Genomic DNA, 23805 nt, shown 5'->3' on the forward strand with positions numbered 1-23805 from the left:
CCACCACCTGCCTTGAAACATGAGCCTGGGAAACTGGGTCCAGCAGAGGTCACAGGTCAAGAAGGATACCTGAACTGAGCCTGTGGGAGGACTGTTGGCCTTTGCCAATGGGAGGCATTAGAAAATGGGGCAGGAAAGGGTTAGGAAAACCAGATACCCATCTAATCTGCCAGATCCAGGCCAGGCCTCCCTCAGGTGAACACTGGACCCTGCTTGGTTTTTCATGGCCTGAGAACTTCTGTGACAGAGGACAGAAGGGCAGGTTTCTGTTGTGTCTTCACTTCACTGGTACACTCCTCAAAGCAGGCAGTGGCCTTCCTTGGAGTCCCATATTATTCTTTTGAGAGTACCCACTTGGAGGACACAGAGGGCAGAGTGCTGGCCTGAGCCATGCAGCTGCCTTCCAAGCCTTCACCTGGAGTCAAGCTTCCCCCTGTCGTGATAACAAAAGTTGGACCCCCAAAGCTAGCCCCGAGAGCTCTGGGCCAGTGAGCAATTAAGCCCTCACTTCAAACAGCCACATCTTTAAAAGCTATAATTTGTAGCCCAAAATAGCTGCCTGTTCCAGGAGCCAGGAGAGCCCATGTGCACACTTTGGGTGCGTGGTTTGACGCTGACGCGTGAGTTGCCCTGATGCCTGGTCTGTAGTTTCTCAGGAGAGCCTAAGACACAGTGGCTCTTGGGAGCAGAAACGTGGGGCATGCTTGGGCAGTCTTTACAAACTTAGACAGGGTGCCTGACATTAGAGGCTCCTAAGGAAGGTGCATGGTCCTCACTCTGTGGGTGACTACGACGAGGAGGTAAGGAGAGAGATGACAGTGGTCTTGAGGAGACTCTCAGGACACGGTGAAGTCTAAGGAGGAGCCAGTTTACTTGCAGTGTTCTCGGGAGAAAACAGGAGCCCACCGTGGACACAGAGCAAGCTAGACATGAGAGGTGCTTCAGTGGTAGTGTCCTCCAGATGTGGCTCCACCACCCCTCCATTTTACGCATGAGCTCTCCTGTGTGGGGTCTGGTAGATGGATGAGGGGGACCTCAGGCTAACAGGAAGCACCTCCTGGACCTGTGGCTTCTCGTTGGCTGGCATTCCTGGAATTCCTGGGGCAGGCTGCCAGGTTTGGTTTCCAGATGTGGAAGCAATTTAAGTTCCGTTTTCGTAAACCCTGGGAGTTTGCCTCTGAAATTCACATTCTCATTTGAAAATCAAGGTCACTGGCTCTGTCTAGCAGTGAGAGGATATACCAGATACTCTCTTGAATCCTTTTTTTGTTGAGGAAGTGGGTTCACTAGGGTCCTTCGATCTGATACCAACCCAGGGCTGTTGGGGACAGTCACACTCCATCCAGGACTGGGTTCATCCCAAGTTTACCTCCTTCCCTGTAAACTTTTTTGGAAGTGATTTGGCCCAGTTCTGCTGTACCTTTAGTCTTCATCATTGACCCTGGTCAGCCCTGGTGGGGAGAGGGGTGGAGAGCCCTCAGGTTCCAACCCTGTCATAGGGAGGTTGGCTGGCATCACAGCAGGGTGCCCGAGTGTCCCAGGAGCAGTCAAGGCCCTCCTTCCCATGCTGACCACAACAGAGGGAAGAAATCTGCTCTGGATTTTAAGTAGCCAGAAATACTCTCTGGCATGGAGAAACTGGAAATATCTTGCTCAATTACTGGGCCCTTCTAGCCACAGAGGCTGCCGCCCCTGGATTAGAGGCTGTGTGTGCAGGGCCTGTGGTTCCAAAGCTGCCTGCCGGTCTCTTCTTCTGTAAACCAATCATTGTTTAGGTCAAATAGCTGTTACATCTGTCTTAAAACCCCACTAAATATAGTTCTGGATAAACAAAATTGCCTTTGCAATCCTGCTGTCTTAACTGTACATACATGCCTCTTTAAGATACAATAGCTGTACTGCTGAGAGAGCACAAAACAATGGGAATGGACTTAGATTCTTTTCTTGTTTGTTTGGGTTCTTATATAAGTTGTATTTCTAAAACATTGCCCTGATCAATGTAGAGTCACCACACTCAGCAAAACACAGTTTCTGAGAGCAGGGTGCCAGCAGGGTTGGTTTCTTCTGGAGCCTCTGTCCTTGGCTTCTAGACGCTGTCTTCTTATAGTCTTCCCTCTCTTTACTGTTGTTTTATTTTTGAGACGGGGCCTCATGTAGCCCAAGCTGGCCTCAAACTCCCTTTGTAGCTGAGGATGACCTTGAGCTCCTGACCCTCCTGGCTTCCCTCTTAATTGCTGGGATTACTGGCACACACCAATCCACACCCATCAGGCATCTTGGATTAGGGCCCACTCTAAAGACCTCCTGTCACTTTAGTTGCTTCTTTAAAGACTCTAGCTCCAAAAACAGTCACAGTCTGAGGTGCCAAGTATTACAACTTTTAAATATAAATTTCCAGGGGACACAGTCTAACCCATAACCTTGGTAGCTTTCCTTCAAGGGGAAGGGGAAGGTGCACGGGAGAGCCTGGTGTGCAGGGCAGCGGCCCCACCTGCAGACAGAGGTCTGCCTCGGGAGGGGCCGAGTGAGCTGGTTCTTGAGCACATGCTAGAAAGTGGATCATTCTCCTGTTGCCTCCATCACCACCTGTTGGCCCGATTCTTTGGGAGCTCAACTGCCCATCATTGCCCGATCCCTGATGGGTGCTTGTTCTGGCAGGCTTGGCACTCGTGTGGGTTTTACCTCTAGGGTGGTAATAGGGTGATTTTTGCTTGTTCGTTTTTTGTTTTGTTTTTCGAGGTAGGGTTTCACTCTAGTTAGTCCAGGCTGACCTGGGATTCACTGTGTAGTCTCAGGGTTGCCTTGAACTCACGGTGGTCCTCCTACCTCTGCCTTCCAGGTGCTGTTGCTTATTCATTTTGTTCATGTTTCATTTTTTAAATGGAATTGAACTTGTTAGAGCATTTATACATTTCCTTTACCAGTTTAGCAAATTGAGGCAAGCTGTCTTTTCATATTTCCAGTGAAGTTTATCTGTGTGTGTGTGTGTTTGTGTCTGTGTGTATATACAAGTGTGCGTGTGCAAGAGCTGAGGATTGAACCCAGAACCATGCATATAGTAGGTAAGTGCTTTTCCACTAAGCTACATTCCCCAGCTGTCATTAAAGTTTACACCTAACAGACCAAAAAAGGAAACACCTACAAGAATTGATTATGGTTACAGATTCCACCATGGGCTCCACCGAGCTGTTGACCCCAAAGTCTTGCCCTAAGCTCAGCTCCACAAGGGTTGTGGCATATTCTCCATACCCACAGATCTCGTGATACCTTATAAAATGTTTTCTTTAACCTATCTCAACCTGTAGAAATGCACATTAAAAAAAAACTTACTTTGGGGGGAATGGATACACCAGGCCCTCCTACTGTTGCAGAAGAACTCCAAATGCATATGCCATTTTGTGCATCTGGTTTTACATAGGTACTGGTCACTCAAGCCTAGACCATCAGGCTTTGCAAGCAAGCGCCTTTAACCTCTGAGCCATCTTCCCATCCCCAAATGCACATTTTCAGGACCCATTCCAGACCTACTGATTCAGTATGAATTCTAACACTCCTACCATATGACTTGATTTACACTGAAGTTTGAAAACCACTGGTCCCCTCTAAATCATTTTTTTTTTGTGTGTGTCACATTCTCTTTTTGTAATAGACCAAGCCAGTTGTCTCATAGAAGGTCTCACATACTTTTGGGGGTGCTATTTTCCCCTGCTTGTGTGTAGTATGTGGTTCATCTTTCCCCACTGATTAGATGTTAAGCATTTTACTAAATAGCTGGCTGAGGACCTGAAGAGATGGCTTAGTGGTTAAGGCGCATGCCTGTGAAGCCTAAAATCCCAGGTTCGATTCTCCAGGTCCCACATAAGCCAGGTGCACATGGTGGCATATTCATCTGGAGTCCGTTTGCAGTGGCTAGAGGTCCTGGTGTGCCCATTCTCACTCTCTCTTTCCCTTTTTCTATCTGTAGAAAATAAATAAAATAACTGGCTGAGTTAGCATCACATCATGGGTGCTTGTGGGCACCTCTTGTCATACCGCCTTGGGAAGCCAGTGTCTAGTTCTTCCCCATTAATGATGCTGGGTCTTTTTTTGCAACAAATATTTTATTTATCTGCAAGCATAGCAATACAAACAGAGAGTGAGTGAGTATGGCCATATGCCAAGGTCTCCAGACAGTACAAACAAACTCTAGATGCATCTGGCTTATGTGAGTACTGAGGACTCAAACTCAGGTTGTTGGGCTTTGCATGCAGGTACCTTAACTCCTGCACCATCTCTTCAGCCCCCTCCTTTTTAAAAAAAAATATTCTTTTTTATTTATCTGCAAGGGGAGAGAGGGAATGGGCACACCAAGGCCTCCTGCCACTGCACACGAACTCCAGATGTATGTACCACTTTATATACCTGGCTTTACCTGGGTACTGGGGAATTGAACTTGGGTCACTAGGCTTTGCAAGCATCTTTAGCCACTGAGCCATCTCCCGAGCACCTCCCCACTTTTTTTTTCCTCCACCTCAAACAAAGTTGAATGGTGGGATTTATTTATTTATTTATTTGAGAGAGGGAAAGAGACAGAGAGAGAGAGAGAGAGAGAGAGAGAGAGAGAATGGGTGCACCAGGGCCTCCAGCCACTGCAAACAAACTCCAGGTGCATGATGCGACCCCTGGTGCATCTGGCTTATGTGGGTTCTGGGAAATCGAACCAAGGTCCTTTGGCTTTGTAGGCAAGTGCCTTATTGGCTAAGCCATCTCTCTAGCCTCCCCCCCCCTTTTTAAAAAAACAGTGGTGCTATTTTGAATGAGGCAGATAGAGAATGGGTGCGCCGGGGCCTTCAGCTACCGCAAACTCCAAATGCATGTACCACCTTGTTCATCTGGCTTATGGGCATCCTGGGGAATTGAACTTGGGTCCTTTGGCTTTGAAGGCAAGTGCCTAAGTGCTAAGCCATCTCTCCAGCATATATAACAATGCTATTTGATTAACTGTTAGGGGAACAGTTGCTTGTTTGCTCTATGGTTAAGGACTGTGAAGAGGTTTTTTGTTTTGCGGTTATCTCAGTAAGGATTCATTGGTACTGTGCATGACTATACCCAGTTCTTGTCAGTCTCTGAGCAACTGGCTTTATTCTATACCTGGGTGTATCTTCTATATTTTCTCTAACCCTTATTTTCCAAGGGAAGGAATTTAAGATCTCCAACTCTTCATTCTGTGAGGTTTTATTGTATGTATTTTGAAACTGTTAATGGATGCATAAATGTGTAGGAGGGTTATATCTTGGTAAGTGGATCTTTTATCATTTTTGAGTACCTCCTACCTCTTAATGTACTTCCTCTGAGATTAACGTGGCTGTGCCAGCTTTCTTTAGCTCTGCGTCTCAGCTCAGGGAGAAGCTCATGGTAGAGCTAGTGCTCACCACATGTGAGCTCCGGCTTCTTTTCCAGCACCGCCAGAAGAGAGTGAACAGCGCAGAATACCAGCCAAGTCCTGTGTAGTGGGCATGTGCCCCTGCTGTGAGTGCAGACATCCCACCCCACCTCAACCTGGGTCAGCAGGACTGGTCAAAGACATGGGGCTTTCCTGCTTGGGCACTGGCTGAGCCAGGCCCTGATACACCAATGCACCAATAAATTTAGGATACCCCGGATTCTTGTCTTACAAGTTTAAAGAATTAAAATCCATAGACTAGAGGGTAAGGCTTAGAGAAACTATTAGATGAAGAGAAAACAAGAGGGGGAAGTACAGAGAGCTCCTGCCAAGTTGGAGGGAGTAGGGAGCCCATGTGGAGTAGGGGGGGCTTAACCAGAACAGACCTGAACGTTCAGGAGGGATGAGCAAAAAGAGGCCTGCCCACCTGCTAAGCAGCTACTTATAACCTTACTGTAATGGGCCTTACCTTCAGCTTAGGTGAGCCACGAGCCACAGTGCGGGCTGATTGGTCTGAGCTAGGGGCTGGCTCAAGAAGAAGCCAGCCATGAAGCAAGTTTTTTTTTTTAATTTTTTTTGTTTATTTTTATTTATTTATATGAGAGCGACAGAGAAAGAGGCAGAGAGAGAGAGAGAGAGAATAGACGCGCCAGGGCTTCCATCCACTGCAAACGAACTCCAGATGTGTGTGCCCCCTTGTGCATCTGGCTAACGTGGGCCTGGAGAATCAAGCCTCGAACCAGGGTCCTTAGGCTTCACAGGCAAGCGCTTAACCGCTAAGCCATTTCTCCAGCCCTGAAGCAAGTTTTTTTGCGACTGAGCTTAACCAACCACAATATCAGGATCAGACTTAAACCTTAATTCCAGGAAAGGGGAAACTCCCTCCCAGGAAGGGCTCAGGTTGTTTATGGAAACATAGATCTATGTAACTCTTTTTGTCAAGAGGTTAGGAGAGGAGAGAGATCTTTCTCTGATCTCTAATAACGTAGACATTACAAAGGCAGACTTAAGAACATTTCTGCTTTTTACATTCAGGTCCCAGTCACCCTAAACTACCTAGCAAAGCTACCGTATTTACCCTGTGGCACCATGCAGCTAGTTGAGCACTTTTGCTTTTTATGTAAGTGGCACCAAAGGCTTGAGAAACCCCAACATGGTCTTTCTTATGAAAAGCACCAGCCAGAGGTCACACAGCCATTGGGTGCCAGATTGTACTGAGGTAAGTCTGCCCAAGCACCTGTCTCCCTAGCTGTAAAATGGGGTGATTTGGTACCTTCTCCTGGGGCTGAGGTGAGGTTCAAAGCCTCCTATTTGAGTCTAGCTGAGGAAATAATGCTTGTGATCACTTCCCCCTGTTGGGAGCCCAGATCCACTTTAGGCTGACAGCCATGTAGAATGGTCACACTGAGGTCAGCTCCTCCTGAGAGGGTTCTTGAGCTAAGGTGAGACTCTCCATAGGGGATTAAGAGTTGACTTGGGGGCTGGAGAGATGGCTTAGCAGTTAAGCACTTGCCTGTGACGCCTAAGGACCCCGGTTCAAGGCTCAATTCCCCAGGACCCACGTTAGCCAGATGCACAAGGGGGCACATGTGTCTGGAGTTCCTTCACAGTAGCTGGAGGCCCTGGCGCGCCCATTCTCTCTCTCTATCTGCCTCTTTCTCTGTCTGTCACTTTCAAATAAATAAATAAAAATAAAACAAAATTTAAAAAAAAAAGAGTTGACTTGGGAGGTAACTGAGATGCAGGACAAGCTCTCGTGGCTTAGTGACTAGCTCTCCTATTCTTGCCTTGGCCTTGGTGGGGGCAGGTGGAGGCTCTGATCTCCTTGTGGATGCCAGCCCCACTCCTTTAACTCACTCTTGCCCCTTGACTGGCACTGATTAGTTAGTTCTGTGGAGCAAGGGTTCTTGCCATTGTAAAGTAGGGCCTGACTTCTGTCAGGGAAGGTAGCCCCAGCACAAGTCAGTTCTGGCCCAGATTGCTTTCCAGACTATACTATCAGCAACTGTGTGAGGAGAGCAGCCAAGCCATGGTGAGCTGAAGGGGGTCTCGGCCCAGGTAATCCCAACCCAGCCCTTTGGACCTAGAGTCTTGGCACCCACAAATTAGTTCCGTTAGCAGAAGCTTTTGCCACCCAGGGCCATGACCAGCAAAAACCCTGGTTTTGGCCCATTCTTCAAACTGTCAGATGGTCAGGAGGGCACAAAAGATTCATCACCAGCTTGCCCAGCAGCTGCTGCACTTTCCCCCAGCATGAGGCTTGGACTGTGTCTACTCCCTCCCTTTATAATGGGGGTTCACATGTGCCTGTGGGTACCTGCCTATGAGAGGAGCTGGGATGTGCCTGCCCAGACTATTTTTACCCAGCCTTGTCCCCACAGAGCTGTGCTTTGGCTCCAAGTTACCGCCTGCAGAGTAGAGCTGTTGCCAGGGCTGGGGGTGGATGAGCTGGTGTCTTGGGGCCTCCTGCACTCCCTTCCCCAGCCAACACCTCCTCTCAACACTTATTATAAGGCGTGACTAATGTGCACACAGGCCTGCCAAGGCAGTGGGCAGCAGAGGACCGTGATTCCATCCTAAAACAGAGCCCAACCTACCTCCACTTCTTGCCATTGAGGGTCCAAGCAAAGCATCCCAGGGGCTGATCAAGCCAGAAGATAAGGAGCACCCCTGGGTGTCTTCCTTTAACATGACGACAATAATAGCTCATATTTATTGAGCATACTGGGAGTGCTTAGAAAACTTGCTAACTGTGATGGTTTATATTGATTGTCAACTCTACAGGACCTAGAATCACCCGTGAAGGATTATGTAGACTAGGCTAGTTTCTGAGCAGGGCTGTGAAGGGTTACCTTGATTAGGTTAGTACAGGTAGAAAGACCCACCTGTGCCGTGGCTGCATTATTGCATGGGCTGGGGTCCTGACTGTATGGAAAGGAGAGAGCTGGCAGAGCAGCCGCAGCCTCTCTGCCTCCTCGCTGCTGATGGGGAGCAGCTGCCTCAAGCTCCTGTGCTCCTGCCTTCCCGCCATGGTGAGCTGTAACCTGGAACTTGAGCTGAAAGGAACCTCCCTCCCTTAAACTGATTTTTGAAATGGTTTTCTTTATTTGCCAGGAAAAGGGAGGGAAGGAGAGAGAAAATGAATGTGAATATGAATGGGCACACGAGAGCTGCTTGCCACTGCAAACGAATTCCAGATGCATGTTCCACTTTGTGCATCTGGCTTTAGGTGGGTACTGGGGAATTGAATCTGGGCCATCAGGCTTTACAAACAAGAGCCTTTAACCACTAAGCTACCTCCCCAGCCCCCTTAAACTAATTTTGTCAGGTATTTTGTCCCACGCTACAAATTAACTAATAAACCAACTCCTTTAATTCTAATCATGGTTAGCCCCACTTTATAGATGGGGAGACTGAGTCACTATGCCGTTCAGTAACCAAATGCCACAGTGTTCATATGTGATAGTGAGACTTGAGCCCACCCCAGAGAATGTCCCTGCCATGTATGTGCTCCTTTCTTTGTTGTTTTCAGTATGTTCAAGAGATGAGGTGCTGTCCTAGAATCCCTGAGGCAGTCCTGTCACACAGGTACAGTCATAACAGGTTTTAGATGAGGCTCTGGAATTAAACCGCTCGTTCAGCGAGGCAGTGATCACACCACAGTCAGTGCCAGGCCCCAGGGTCCTGTGGTTTGCTTTTTCAGCCTGGTTCAAGTGATTCTGGGTAGTGCTTCCAACTACCTTCAGTGTCGTTGTTCTTAGAGCAAACAGAGATATATAGTCTCTCAGAGTTAGCTCTACTTGTACATTGGCTGCCAGGAAAATGCAGCATCCTGGGGTATGTGTCCTTGACATGGCTCCCTCTCTGGTGGTGGGTGAGAGTAAAGACCAAAGTCATTGAGTTGGAGCCCTGGTGCACCTACCTGACAGTGGGTTACTGTGAGCCACTCTGGGCCTTGGACAGCCCCCACGTGGATTGATAGTTGGCATTTTCAGCAGCTGTTGAATGTAGTCCTTGCCAACTTCCTATAGAAGAAGGGGTGACTGCAGGGTCTAGTGGCAGACGGACACAGCTCGAGACTGGAGAAGGGCCCCCACGGCCACGCTATGTGCTTTCTGGCTCCTGTTTCCAGCTGTAGTCAGCTCTGTCCAGCCCCGGCTGGAGACAGAGTAGAAAGTGGAGGTGAGGACACTGGTGGCACAAACCCGCCCCGGGCCAGCTGGGTCCTGTTTCCACTGGCTTGAGCTTACAACTCCCTTTAGAAAACCCTGACCTTGGATAATCCCCCAGGGCCGGCCACCTGTGTCAGGGTGTTACTGGATGACTGTCTAGGGACCCACGGGTAGTCTGACAGCTCAGCCTGTGCCATACCAACCTCTCCAGGGGCCAGGTCCTGACTTGAGGGCGCCAGAACTGCTAATCTGATGCTTGTATAAATTGTCACACCTGTCCTTAGAGCAGGCTGTGAGGTAGAAATGATCGTCTCTACTGTAGGGAAATCCCAGGGCTCAGAGAGGCTCCTCTTACCCGGGAGCACGTGGCTTGTAAGCAGCGAGGTTAGTCAGCACTGACTGGTTGGCTGCGGAGCTGAGCTTTCACCCCCCTCCCAGGGGCTCTAAGGCAGGCAAGGGACGTGGGTCTGAGCTGGGCACAGGCAAGCCTGGGTGGCACATGGGAGTTGGCCCTATGCCACAAGCTTTGGGAAGTTATACTGCATGACGAAGCCAGTGTTACAGAGGACATGCCCCTTTCCTGAAGTTCCCTAAAGCTCTGTGTAAACTAGAGGCCTGACTGGGCCTGTCCCAGATACCAGGGTCACTGTCTGGTGTCTGGTGGACTTACTTAGACACCAGGGATCAGGACAAGAAAGAAGACTTCTAAGGGGCAATATCACAAAAAAGTGCCTTGGGCTATCACATCACTCACTGGAAACTCAGGAACATCCGTTTCCTGTCCCTTACTCTGCCAAGCCTCCAAGGTAGACCTTGGGCCTGGAATCCTTGAGAGCTGCTGTCTGGGTCTGCCAAGCAGCATGATGATGAGGTGGGATGGCATTGTCTTCTGTCCCATCCCCTGGCTCGTGTGAAAGGGACCTTGACCTCCTGAGTGCTATTGTAGCCTAGATTCCCACCACCGAAATCAGTCTTGGGTTTGTCCAGAACTGATACTGGCATCTTGCATCAGCCTGAGTGGAATTTGCCACCCTAGGTAATTCATGGTCCACTCCTCTCAATCCCCAGAGCTCTCACGCGCAGGAAGGTTACCTCTTCTCATCCACACACAACAGGTGGACCTTGGAGCCCTGACTCACAGAGTGGCTGGAGAGGAACTTCATTTCTGGAAGCCCACATCCCCTGTCGTCTGTCTGGTTCCCTGCCCGGGTGATTTTTATTATGGTTGACTTCTTCCCTTCCCTTTGCAGCTCTCAGAATCTTAAAGCAAAGGTTCCAGTATGACTGAGTTCTCCAACCCTGGAAGGGGAGAAATCCGGGGAGGGGAAGGGGATCAGAGGCTACCCTCCTGCATCTTCCAGTGCTGCCCCATTCTCTCTCCCTTCCTGAAGCACCAGAGGTCTGGAGCATGATGGCTGGGTCAGGGTCTCAGGAAAGAGCAGGGTTGACAAAAGTTCCTTTGGTCTAGGACAGTTGCTGAACCCAAAAGGTCTCAGGACAGGCAAAACCCAGTACTATCTCTAACTAGGTTTATAGTTTTTGGTTTTTCATGGTAGGGTTTCACTCTAGCTCAGGCTGACCTGGAATTCACTCCATAGTCTCAGGGTGGCCTCAAACTCACAGCAATCCTCCTACCTCTGCCTCCCGAGTACTGGGATTAAAGGTGTGCGCCACCACGCCCGGCTCTCTATACTTTTCTTATTGCTGTCTTTATACTCTTTTAATTTAGGGGAAGCTAGTGAAAATGGTTTTGAAGTCATAATTAAAATTTCCACTTGCTTTGAGCAAACACTTGTGAGTTAAATGAAAAGGTGTTAATGAAGGGTAAAGCTAATTTTAAGAGAAAAAGCTGGAGGGTGAGTGTGGACTCCTGCACCTGTGGACACATGCCCCAGGGGGTGGGCAGGGCTCCAGCCTGTCTCAGCCTGGCCTGTGGTTGACACACAGCATGGGGCGGTCCTAGTAGTCACCTGCTTCCTTTGAACCTTTTCTTCCCTGGCGTCAGCTGGAGACAGTGATAGATGTGTGGGCCCTGTAGGCCCCATAACATTCTCATGCGTCTGTGCTGAGAGAGACGGAGAGCACTTGGCCAAAATGTAGACTCTGCTCAAAGTCCCAAAGATCTATCTAGGAGGAAGGTGGTCTTGTTGTGGAGCAGGCAGGGCATTTGGGTCTTTCCTGCCCTTCTTATGACTGAGATAGGCCACTTCTACCGTGTCCAAAGTTTGGGTAGCTGTCAGGAGTGTCAGTATATTGCTGTGGTCTACTGAGGGGCAGGAGTCCCCTGCCTGTGTGCTGTGAACTGGTGTTTGAGTGGAGCAGGGTGCTCAGAATAAGTCCAACTCTGAGCGTCCCAGGAGCCGAACCTGAGCTGGCAGAAGCAGGTTGAGACACCTGAGGTGCATGGGTGTGTTTTCCCTTGCACTCTGCCTCTCTTTGGGGAGCTGTTTGGCCACAGTTTCCTCGGGACCTGGATGTGGGGAGAGAATGGGTGTTGATTGTCACCAGCCTGGTCTCAGTCCTTGCCTTGTACACAAGGCCCTTGACCTACGAAAAGTGGGGAAGGAGGCAAAGCCCTGGGACTCATGAAAACCAGAAGCAGAACCCACCTACCAGTGGAGAGCAGCATTCCCAGCAGGCGGTCACTTCCTTTCCCTTCTGGTCAGGTGAAGTTTGCAGGTCTTCATGGTGGGGAGAGGTACAGAGTGCCCATGCTGTTCAGGAGCTCTGACTCCTCCTTCCAGGGTAGGCCACAGTTTTCTTCCAGTGTCTCTGTGTTAACCACCATCTCTTGTGGGGTGAAGGTGGCCTATATGGATGTTGCTACATTAGGGGAACATCTGGGCATCATAAGTAGTACCCAGTCTCTACAGAGCAAGTTCCCTCTCTGCTACGCTGAGATCTGAAGACCTGTGAAGTGTGAGGCCCCAGTGACACATGAAATAAGTGGGGTCCTTTGCCTGCTAGCCAGGGGAGGTGGGCAGGTTTCTCTGCGCCTGTTACTCTGTTGAGAATGTCAGTGGGGTGACCTGAGCTTTCCAGGCAGTCGCAGGACCTGTGCCACTACATGATGGTGGTGTCTCCTCTGTGCTTTATGCTTACTGATGAGGAGCTTGCCTACGGCTTGAGATCTGATAGGTCCTGAGCCACGTGGGATGAGATCAGTGGCATGTGAGTGGGGAAGACCCATGAACACTAGGGGATCACCCACCCTTTGACTGATCTCTCCCGTCAGGGTTGTCTGCTGCTGACTCCTTGGTCCATTTCGTGTTCAGCCGAGTCATGGCACAGGCAGGAGCCAAGCTCACTCATCACCTCTTTTCTTTGTCCAGGGTGTCCTGGGGTGGGGGATAGACTCACAAGGACTAATCTACTCCAGAGTGCCAAGTGGCTTCCTCAGGTGTCCTAAAACCTGGCTTTGTTGTTGTTGTTTTTGACGTTTTCATAGGCATAGATTACATTTTGACTGTATGTACCCCACATTTCATATCTCTTCCCTGTCGCAGTGGCAGTCTTTAGTTGTTATTAATTCGTTATGGAAAAGAGTGGTCTTCCAAGCTTCCCCCGACCCCCTGTCTCTATCACACCGTACAGTTTATGCAGGTTACCACTTACGGTATGAGGAGTTCCTGAGTGCAATGGCTTTGTCATGTCTGAACACCAGAGTTCCACAGTGCACCTCCCTATCTTCCATCTCTTACGTTCTTTCCATCCCATCTTTTGTGATGTTCCCCGACTCCTAGAGGGGATGATATGTATTTCTCATTTAAAGTCAAGCATTCATCACTCACTTCTTTTTAGCACTTGACCAGTTAGAACTGTCTGCATTGACTACTTCCGATTGCTAAGAAAATAGAAGAAAGACAAAATTAAAAAGGGGAAGAAAAGCTTTGCTGATTGGGCCTCAGAGAACAACTTATCTGTGCCTTTAAAGATAAAATTTAGGGGCTGGAGAGATGGCTCAGTGGTTAAAGACACTTGCTTGCAAAACCTGATGGCCAGGGTTCAAGTCCCCAATACCCATGTAAAGCCAAATGCACAAAAAGGTGTTTGTATCTGGAGTTCATTAACAGTGGCATGAGGCACTGGCATGCCCATCCCCATCTGTCTCTCATAACTAACTAATGCTTTTAAAAATTTTTTTTTGATCATTTTTATTAATTTATTTTTGAGTGTGACAGAGAGAGAAAGAGACAGAGAGAGAGAGAGAATGGGCGCGCCAGGGCTTCCAGCCTCTGCAAACGAACTCCAGACGCGTGCGCCCCCTTGTGCATCTGGCTAACGTGGGTCCTGGGGAACCGAGCCTCGAACCGGGGTCCTTAGGCTTCACAGGCAAGCGCTTAACCGCTAAGCCATCTCTCCAGCCCAAAAAAAAGAGTCTTTCTCTCTGTGTCTGTTGTTCTCAAATAAATAAATAAAAAATTTTTAAAAATATTTAAATATACTCTTTTTTAATATTTTATTTATTTATTTGACAGAGAAAGAGTCAGGGGGAGAGAGAGAATGGGTGCATCAGGGTTTCTAGCCACTGCAAATGAACTCTAGATGCGTGTGCCCTTTTATGCATCTGGCTAACATGGGTCCTGGGGAATAGAACCTGTGTCCTTTGGCTTTGCAGGCAAATGCCTTAACCGCTAAGCCATCCCTCCAGTCCAATATACTCTTTTTTTATTATTAAGTAGAAACTTTATATGGACACATCATATGTTGGTACCATCATTTCCCTCCTCTCTGCTCCCACTCCCGAGTGCCCTTCTTAATGGGTTTGCTGGCATTCCCCATGGAGTTGTGACAGAAGCAGTCAGTCATTGGGGGATATTGGGAGGAAGACTGACAACACAGCCATTTAGCAATACAGCCAGTTTGCTGGTTTTCCCCTAGGGCCTTCATTCTCCCAACCATGCTCTTTTGGCCTGGTTTTCAGTATTAGTAGGCCTCACATCCAATCATAGAGCTGTTGGTTACCCCTGTAACCTTCATGCCACTACTGTACCAGAGGGCATGTCTTGCCTTGGAGGGTCAGGATTGTAGAATATAGGAGTCTTCTCTGAGTGTTCATGTTGATGGTTTTCTCTGCTGGCAGCCTGAGTAGCACCTTCTGCATCCCCTGTGTGAGTTACCCAGCATGAAGGAAGCACTCCACCTTGGCTTCAGCTTGACTCCTGTATGTCCTGAACCCAAAAGTGTCGTGGTCTTGGCGAAAGCTCTTTTCAGTCTTGGTGGGCATCCAGGAGCCATGGAAACAACCTGGATTATTTGGCGAACCTCCTTGATCAACAACTCTTTGGGAGGAGTCCTGTGCCATGGCTATAGTAGCAGCACCTGTTATGTGAAGACTTCCTAGGCCTTTGCTGCGATGTTCCTGCCACCGCCTAGCAGTCTGGGCGTGGGAGAGGTGCCTTCAGTGGAGCTCTTGCCAGCCCTCATCACAGAACAGGAAGAAGCAGAACCACCTGGGGAATGTCAGAAGCAAAGCGTCCCAGGAAACCGTTCCCTAAGGCTACCTCTTACACTATGGTAAACTAAGCCAAGACAGAGCCCTTTTCCGAGAAGTCTTCAGCAAGAGGTTGAGACAAATCTTACTGCATGCCAGCTGGTATCACGTGAGGTGTAGTCTAGGCACTGGGCCAGCTCTGAGCTCAAAGTGAAAGGTCTAGACTGATGACACACCCTCTGGCCAGAATTTACTCCTTTTTTATAATATTTTATTCATTTATTAAAGATAGGTAAATAGAGACAGAGAGAGAGAGAGAATGGGTGTGCTGGGGCCTCTAGTCACTGCAAATGAACTCCCAGACACATGTGCTACCTTGTGCATCTGGCTTATGTGAGTACTGGGAATTGAACCTGGGTCCTTAGGCTTTCCAGGCAAGTGCCTTAATGGCTGAACAGCTAAGTTATCTCTTCAGACCAGTTTATTCATTGTTTTAAAAATTAAAAAATTTAAAATATTAAAAAATATTTTAGCTGGGTGTGGTGGCGCACGCCTTTAATCCCAGCACTCGGGAGGCAGAGGTAGGAGGATTGTTGTGAGTTCGAGGCCACCCTAAGACTCCATAGTGAATTCCAGGTCAGCCTGGGCTAGAGTGAAACCCTACCTCGAAAAACCAAAAAAATATAAAAATAAAAAATAAAAATAAATATTTTAAAAAATATTTTTGCTGGGCATGGTGGCACACACCTTTAATTCCAGCACTTTGGAGGCAGAAGTAGGAAGATTGCCATGAGTGCAAGGCCACCCTGAGACTATGTAGTGAATTTCAGGTCAGCAAAGGCTACAGTGAGACCCTACCTTGAAAAACCAAAAAGTAAAAAAATGTGTGTGTGTGTGTGTGTGTGTGTGTGTGTTTATTTGCAGACAGAGAGAATGGGCATGCCAGGGCCTCCAACTGCTGCAAACAGACTCCAAATGCATGTACCACTTTGTGCATCTGGTTTTACAGTGGCACTGGGGAATTGAACTAGGTTGTTGAGCTTTGTAGGCAAGTACATTAACCACTGAGCCATCTCTTTTGCTGTAGCCCAAACTGACCTGGAATTAGTCTTAAACTGGCCTCCAACTCACAGAGATCCTCCTACTTCAGCATTCCAAGTGCTAGCCCTGTTCCTTTATTTAAATTTAAAAAAAAATACAGGGCTGGAGAGATGGCTTAGCGGTTAAGCGCTTGCCTGTGAAGCCTAAGGACCCCGGTTCGAGGCTCGGTTCCCCAGGTCCCACGTTAGCCAGATGCACAAGGGGGCGCACGCGTCTGGAGTTCGTTTGCAGAGGCTGCAAGCCCTGGCGCGCCCATTCTCTCTCTTTCCCTCTATCTGTCTTTCTCTCTGTGTCTGTTGCTCTCAAATAAATAAATAAATAAATAAATTTAAAAAAAAAATACAGAGTTTTATGTTATCCCAGGTTGGCCTTTAACTCACTCTGTAGCCCTGGATGACCATGATCCCTTGATCCTCCTGCCTCCACCCCCTAAATGCTTCCAAATCCTGGGATTAAAAATATGTTGCTCTACACTCAGTTTATTTGGTATTGGATATGAAACCCAGGCCCTGCTAAGCAAGCACTTTTATCATCTGAGCTACGTCCCAGGCCCCCTTAAAAAAATTACTTATTTGCGGGCTGGAGAGATGGCTTAGTGGTTAAGCACTTGCCTGTGAAGCCTAAGGACCATGGTTCGAGGCTGGATTCCCCAGGACCCACGTTAGCCAGATGCACAAGGGGGCACACGTGTCTGGAGTTTGTTTGCAGTAGCTGGAAGTCCTGGCACACCCATTCTCCCCCATCCCTCTCTCTCTCTCTCTCTCTGTCTGCCACTCTCAAATAAATAAACAAAAAAAATTTTTTTAATTACTTATTTGCATGCGGTGTGTGTGTATATGGCAGGGTCTCTTGCTACTGCAAATGAGTATTTGCCTGGCTTTATATGTGTTGTTGGGGAACTGAAACCAGGCTGGCAGGTACTTTTAACTACTGAACAATCTTCCCCAGCCTTGGTTTTTTTTTTTTGAGGTAGGATCTCTAGCCTAGGCTGACCTGGAATCACTATGTAGTCTCACACTGGCTTTGAACTCAAAGCCATCCTCCTATCTCTGCCTCACTAGTGCTGGGATTAAAGGTGTATACCACCACACACAGTTTGTTTTTGTTTTGTTTTGTTTTTTTCTTAAGATATATATTTTATTTATTTATTTGAGAGAGAGAGAGAGAGAGAGAATGGGGCCTCCAGTCACTACAAACTAACTCCAGACACATGTGCCCCCTTGAGCATCTGGCTTACATGGGTCCTGCTGGGGAACTGAACCAGGTTCCTTTGGCTTTGCAGGCAAGTGCCTTAACTGCTAAACCATCCCTCCAGCCCTAATTTTTTTTTTTTTTTTGAGCCAAGACCTTACTATATAGCTGTGATTGACCTGGAACTGTCTATATAGGCGACTGGCCTCAATTGCAGCAATGCTCCTGCCTCTGCCTCCTGATTGCTGAGATCCTATTGTGTGTCAGAGGCTAGCAGGAAATACTCAGCAGACACAATGGTTCTATAAGACACCATTGCCATTCTTGCTTTGTGGAGGAGGGAGCTGGAGTTCCTTGATGTGTGCAGTCATGGAAGGTACATCCAGCTGTGTGGACCTCCCTGCACTGTGCCTCGGACTCTACGTGAGGTCAGGCTTATTCCTGACAGCTTCTCAGTGTGGGCACCCTCAGTGCAGAGAACCAAGAATCCTGTGTGAAGGCACGTGGCTTCCTGTGAACACTTGATAATGAGGATTCTGGCCTGGGAGCCAGCTCCTCTGAGGGTTGTAGCTGTCCTGGCCATGTCCCTTTTCATGAATGGCTGTCTCTAAGACATCCAGCCCCTCACTGGACTCTTATGAGTCAGCCACCATGAGAAGCTGTGGTGCTTTGATTCAGATGTCCCCATAAACTTAGGTGTTCTGGATGCTAGGTTCCCAGCTGATGGAGATTTGGGAATTAATGCCTCCTGGAGGGAGTGTATTGTTGGGGGCTGGCTAATGGGTATTAAAGCCAGTTTCCCCTTGCCAGTGTTTGGCACACCCTCCTGTTGCTGTTGTCCACCTTATGTTGGCCAAGGGGTGATGTCCACCCTCTGCTCATGCCATCGTTTTCCCCTGCCATCATGGAGTTTCCCCTTGAGCCTGTAAGCCAAAATAAATCCTTTTTTTCCCCAGAAGCTACTCTTGGTCAGGTGATTTCTGCCAGCAATGTGAACCTGACTGCAACAGAAGCGCTCAAGATTAACCCCTTGCCAGGGTCTCGAGGTCTGGACCTTCCTGAACCCCAGGCACTGCAGTCTTATGAAGGGCGCTGAGCTGCAGGAGCCAATCTAACTCATCTGTCCCATCTTTCTCAGGGCAGCGACGTCTGTGGCTTGACCTTTGCTGATGGCGAGCTCCTCCCTAGGGAGCCTGGCTTCTTTCCTGATGAGGAGGAGGAGGCGATGACACTGGTCCCACCTGAAGGCCCCCTGGAATCAGACATGGACAGCCCCATGGAGAGCAGCCAGAGCCTGGAGGGTTGTGTCGGAAGTCCCTGTGATGAGAAGGAGCACAGGTTGGGCAGCCTGTTCCTGCCAGAGGACAAGTGAGTGAACGCTGCTATCGTATGTGACCTCTGGGGTCCAGAATGACACATGAGACACCCTTGGGTTTAGCACACAGAGGTCACTTCCCACGTATTCTCCATACGTACTCAGCAGGGTGTGTAGTTCTGGGGTTGTAGGCTGCTGTGCAGTTAAGTTTTAGTGAGTGTTCAGTGACATGGATATATGATCTTGATTAGTTTAAAAAAGCAAATATCAGGCTAGAGAGATGGCTTAGCGGTTAAGGTACTTGTCTGCAAAGCCTAAGAACCCATGTTCAATTCTCCAAGACCCACATAAGCCAGATGCAGAAGGTGTTGCATGCATCTGGAGTTTGTTTGCAGTGGCTAGAGGCCCTGGCACACCCGTTCTCCCTCCCTCCCTCCCCCCCTCTCTCTTTCCCCCTCTCCCTCTCCCTCCCTCCCTCCCTTCCTCTCTCTTTCTTCTTCTCTCTTCCTCTCTCCCTTTCTCAAATAAGTAAAAATATTTTTAAAGCAGTTGTTTAAAACAAACAAACAAAAGGCCAGAACTTGGGAGGCAGAAGTGGGAAATCACCATAAGTTCAAGGCCAGCTTGAAACTACATAGTGAATTCCAGGTCAGCCTGGGCTAGAGCAAGACCAAAAAAAAGAGGTTATTAGGTTAGAAAGTTGAAGGCGCTTGCTTGTAAAACCTGAGGGCTGAGTTTAATTCCCATAGAAAGCCAGATGCACTAAGTGGGGCATTTGTCTGGAGTTTGTTTACAGTGGTAGGAAGCCCTGGTGTGCCCATATGCACTCTCTCTGTCTGCCTCTTTTATTCTCTCCCTCAAATTAAAAAAAAAGCATTTATGCCAGGTGTGGTAGTGCATGCCTTTAATCCCAGTACTTGGAAGTCAGAGGTAGGAGGATCCTTGAGTTCTAGGCCAGCCTGAGACTACATAATGAATTCTAGGCCAGCTTAGACTAGAGCAAGACCCTGCCTTGGAAAAAAAATTCACTAAAAGCAGTTTATGGGACCAGAGATGTGCCTCAATGGTAGAGTATTGTGCTTACCATGTGCAAGACCCTGCCTGGGTTCTACCCTGAGCACCAACCAAGGAGAGAGAGAGACTGGGGGCAGCGGGGTGGGGAGGAAGGAAAGAGATTATACAGATAGCAGTGAAGCATGATCTTAGCAAATGCCTGAAAAATGCTCTTAAAAACTGAGCAGAGGGCTGGAGAGATGGCTTAGCGGTTAAGCACTTGCCTGTGAAGCCTAAGGACCCCGGTTCAAGGCTCGGTTCCCCAGGTCCCACGTTAACCAGATGCACAAGGGGGCGCACGCGTCTGGAGTTCGTTTGCAGAGGCTGGAAGCCCTGGCACGCCCATTCTCTCTCCCTCTGTCTGTCTTTCTCTCTGTGTCTGTCGCTCTCAAATAAATAAATAAAAAATTTAAAAAATATATATTTTTTAAAAAACTGAGCAGATTTTGGCTGGGGAGATGGTTCCACTGTTTAAGGCGCTTGCTTGTAAAGCCTGCCTGCCCAAGTTTGACTTCCTAGTACCCACATAGGGCCAGGTGCACAGAGTGGTGCATCATAAAGCCACTGGAGCTTGTGAGATGCTGGGCTGCAGCTACCACTGGCCGAGGAAGCCATGGCGGTCAGGAAGGCCTGTGCGGCAAAAGCCTCTGCTAGGTTGGGCTGACCCAAGTGTTTGGAGAGGAAAGAGGAAAGTCTAGTATTGATCAAGCCACATGAAATTACCAACTTTTAGTCATTTTTAGCCTTTAAAAAGAGTTAACTTCAGCCAGGCATGATGCCACACTCCTTTAATCCCAGTACTCTGGAGGATGATGGTGAGTTCAAGGTCACCCTAAGACTACATAGTGAATTCCAGGTCAGCCTAGCCTAGAGTGAGACCCTACCTCGAAAAAAAAAGAAAAGAAAAAGGAGTTAATTTCTGTGATTCAGTCTCTATTTTTCTCAATGCTGAGCTCATACTTAGGAGGTTCTCAGAGTCAGGGCATTTTGAGGGGCCCTTAGAGGAGTGGCATGTCTGTCAAAAGGGTCCTGGGAACAGTGAACAAGCTGTGCCTACGACCAGCTAACACAAGGACAGAGGGCCCTGGATCATAGTCCTGTTGCTCTTTTAGCTCGTCATTACTGTTTGTCTGTCCCATTGTTTTCTGGGACTAACTACCAGGAGGCAAGCCAGTGGTAGGTGCCAAGAGTTGGTGTAAAACTTGTAAAGAGCAAGCATGAAGCAGGAGGATCCACTTAGCCAAAGGGCTCAGGACCCTGAGGGGAACAGTGAAGTGTGCAGTAGGTGTGGTAAGAGTCAATCTTTAGCATCTCTCAGTGCTATGAGCCTTACAGAACCGGGGATCCCTTGGGGACATGGTTTACTTGTTTTCTCATGTCCATGTTTCCCATTTATGCATGTGCTGCCCCAGGGAGCTTGTGGAGTTGTGCTCTGTGCGTGTGTAGAGAAATGGCCTGGTGACTACAGGTGATAGATGTGACAGGCAGTGTGCTGCCCTTCTCTTTGTTATTAGGTGTTAACTGGGCTCAGGCCACAGGATGGGTCCCCTATGACGCGATCCAGAGCCCGCCTGGTCTCTGATCTGTGTTCTGTGGGTTTAGATATCTTTGGACTAGAAATATTCCCCTGTAAACTGGTTTATCTATCATTATATTGTAAAAGGTAGTTAAAACTTGGAAAAGGCAGGAAAAATAAGAATGGGAAGAAATCACAATATTTCTATTTCCTACTTTTCTTTCTTTATAGCCTGCTTACATACTCAGTCTTTTAAAAAAGTTTTATGTAACTTTTTGTTGATGATCATTTCCCTGCCTTGTTACCAAAACTTTTATAAATCTTTCAATAATTATTTGATATTCTCTAATTTAGCAGCCTGATTCACTGGTGTGTGTTCTAATTTTAAAATATACTATAATTTGGGCTGGAGAGATGGCTTAGCGGTTAAGCGCTTGCCTGTGAAGCCTAAGGACCCCGGTTCAAGGCTCGGTTCCCCAGGTCCCACGTTAGCCAGATGCACAAGGGGGCACACGCGTCTGGAGTTCGTTTGCAGAGGCTGGAAGCCCTGGCGCGCCCATTCTCTCTCTCTCCCTCTCTCTGTCTTTCTCTCTGTGTCTGTCACTCTCAAATAAATAAATAAAAATTAAAAAAAAATACTATAATTTAATATAGCAAAACCATTGTCAAAACCAATTTTTTTGTTTGTTTTTTGTTTTTCGAGGTAGGCTCTCACTCTAGTCCAGGCTGACTTGGAATTCACTATGTAGTCTCAGGGTGGCCTTGAACTCACGGTGATCCTCTTACCTCTGCCTCCCATGTGCTGGGATTAAAGACATGTGCCACTGTACCTGGCACTCAGTGTTTTGTGTGTGTGTGTTGTTTATGGGTTGCGTGCAAGTGTATGTGCAGAGGCACTTGCCCCATGTGCACACATACAGAGACCAGGGCAGACCTTAGGTATCTTCCTCTGTCACTCTCCTGCCTACTTCCTCAAGATGGGGTCTCTTATTGAACCTCAGAGCTCCTGCTGTCCTGCTGCTGTGGGCTTCCAGTGGCTGACCAGCCAGCCCCAGGAGTCCTCCTGTCTCTGCTCCCCTCAGGGCTGGGGTTACTGGCATGTGTTTCCATATCTGGCTTTTTAGGTGGGTACTGGGCATTGAACTTGGGTCCTCATGCTTACACCACAAGCACTCTTAGCTACCTGTGCCCCATAACCAATGTTTCACTGCTCAGGAGTAGACTGGATTGTGAGTATCATGGAGGAAGTTTTGGTGTGGGATGCTCACTTTATGATGGGGTCCTCAAATCACAACATGGCCAGGCTCCTGCAGTCTATAGGGCTGGCTGAGCTGGTTTCCCCTCCACAAAGTACGGGTGGATCCCTCAGCCCTTCTCTGACTGGATGCTTGTGGCCCTCAGATCGCTGATCCACACTCCATCCATGACCACATCAGACCTCTCCACACACTCCACCGCCTCTCTCATCAGCAACGAGGAGCAGTTTGAAGACTACGGGGAGGGGGATGATGTGGACTGTGCCCCCAGCAGCCCCTGTCCTGATGATGAGACAAGAACCAATGTCTACTCAGATCTGGGGTCTTCAGTGTCTTCCAGGTGGGCCCTTGCTCTGGGGTATCATCTGGGGTCTGGAAAACATGACAGAACCTGTCTTGTCTGAGCTGACCATCCTTCCTTCCCTGTGTCAGGCTACACAGCTCTTGTTGTGGGGGTTGGGCATGCTGCCTTTCCATCCTGGCTGTGGGTCAGATCCCTCCCAATGTTCCTTCCTTGGAAAGAGACTGTTAACTGATCTGGGAATCTGCAGACTTCTGTGGGGGTGGCTGTGTAACTTTGGTCTTTAATTACTGCAGTGTTACAGGGTCCTCCAAGTGATCTTCTGTGGTCCCTTCCCACCATCAGACTCATAGCTTCCTGTGACATAACTCTGGATTTGCCTTCCTTGTCCAGCAAGGACATTTCCTTGGATTTCTCTTTTTGACAGCCTTGGGAAAGGGGTGCTCTTGGCTTTATTTTCACTCCCCTGCCCCAGAACTTCATATATCCTGGGGAACCAGGCACAGCAAGCTCCGCAGGGTGGGTGGGATACAACTGGAGAGGAGCTAAGAGGGTGACTCCTTCCCTCCTCTGGCCCAGTGCGGGGCAGACCCCAAGGAAGATGCGGCATGCTTACAACAGTGAGCTGCTGGACGTGTACTGCTCTCAGTGCTGCAAGAAGATCAACCTGTTGAATGATTTAGAGGCCCGGCTGAAAAATCTAAAGGCCAACAGGTAAGGCCACAGCGCAGGGGGACAGGGATAGGTGGGGCCTAGAGGGTCTGCCAGGACACCAGCTGGCAGGGCTGACCCTGGGGCGTTTTCTACAGACAGAAGTACGTCAGCTGGTCCTCCTTAGCATCTAGCAGGTTGAGTGACCTTCACTGCAGAAAGCCTGTCACCCATCAGTGTTCTGCAGTGGGCTGAGTAGGGAGTGGACCATGGCCCCTCTGTTCCATCAGTAACTTGTCTCCATCCTCTCTCTCTAGCCCCAATCGGAAGATCTCAAGCACAGCCTTTGGACGGTAAGGCTCTCTTGTGTGGGGATGGTGATAGGTTGAGTGC

At 48.6% G+C, this 23805-nt stretch overlaps 1 protein-coding gene across 4 annotated transcripts in view; it reads left to right on the top strand.

Annotated features, from left to right (window-relative positions):
• Nucleotides 1-23805, top strand: part of Rab11fip4 (RAB11 family interacting protein 4) — a 129437-nt gene that overhangs the window by 92384 nt on the left and 13248 nt on the right. For 3 of the 4 annotated variants that reach the window (XM_012950167.2, XM_045158046.1, XM_045158044.1), the window contains 4 exons: nucleotides 18459-18688; nucleotides 22606-22800; nucleotides 23341-23475; nucleotides 23730-23765. In XM_012950167.2, coding sequence (XP_012805621.2) covers nucleotides 18459-18688; nucleotides 22606-22800; nucleotides 23341-23475; nucleotides 23730-23765 — 596 coding nt within the window. The remainder of the gene's footprint in view (nucleotides 1-18458; nucleotides 18689-22605; nucleotides 22801-23340; nucleotides 23476-23729; nucleotides 23766-23805) is intronic. The other variant, XM_045158045.1, reaches the window with a different exon arrangement.

Source organism: Jaculus jaculus, chromosome 9 (assembly GCF_020740685.1).
Source record: "Jaculus jaculus isolate mJacJac1 chromosome 9, mJacJac1.mat.Y.cur, whole genome shotgun sequence".
Lineage (NCBI taxonomy): Eukaryota > Metazoa > Chordata > Mammalia > Rodentia > Dipodidae > Jaculus > Jaculus jaculus.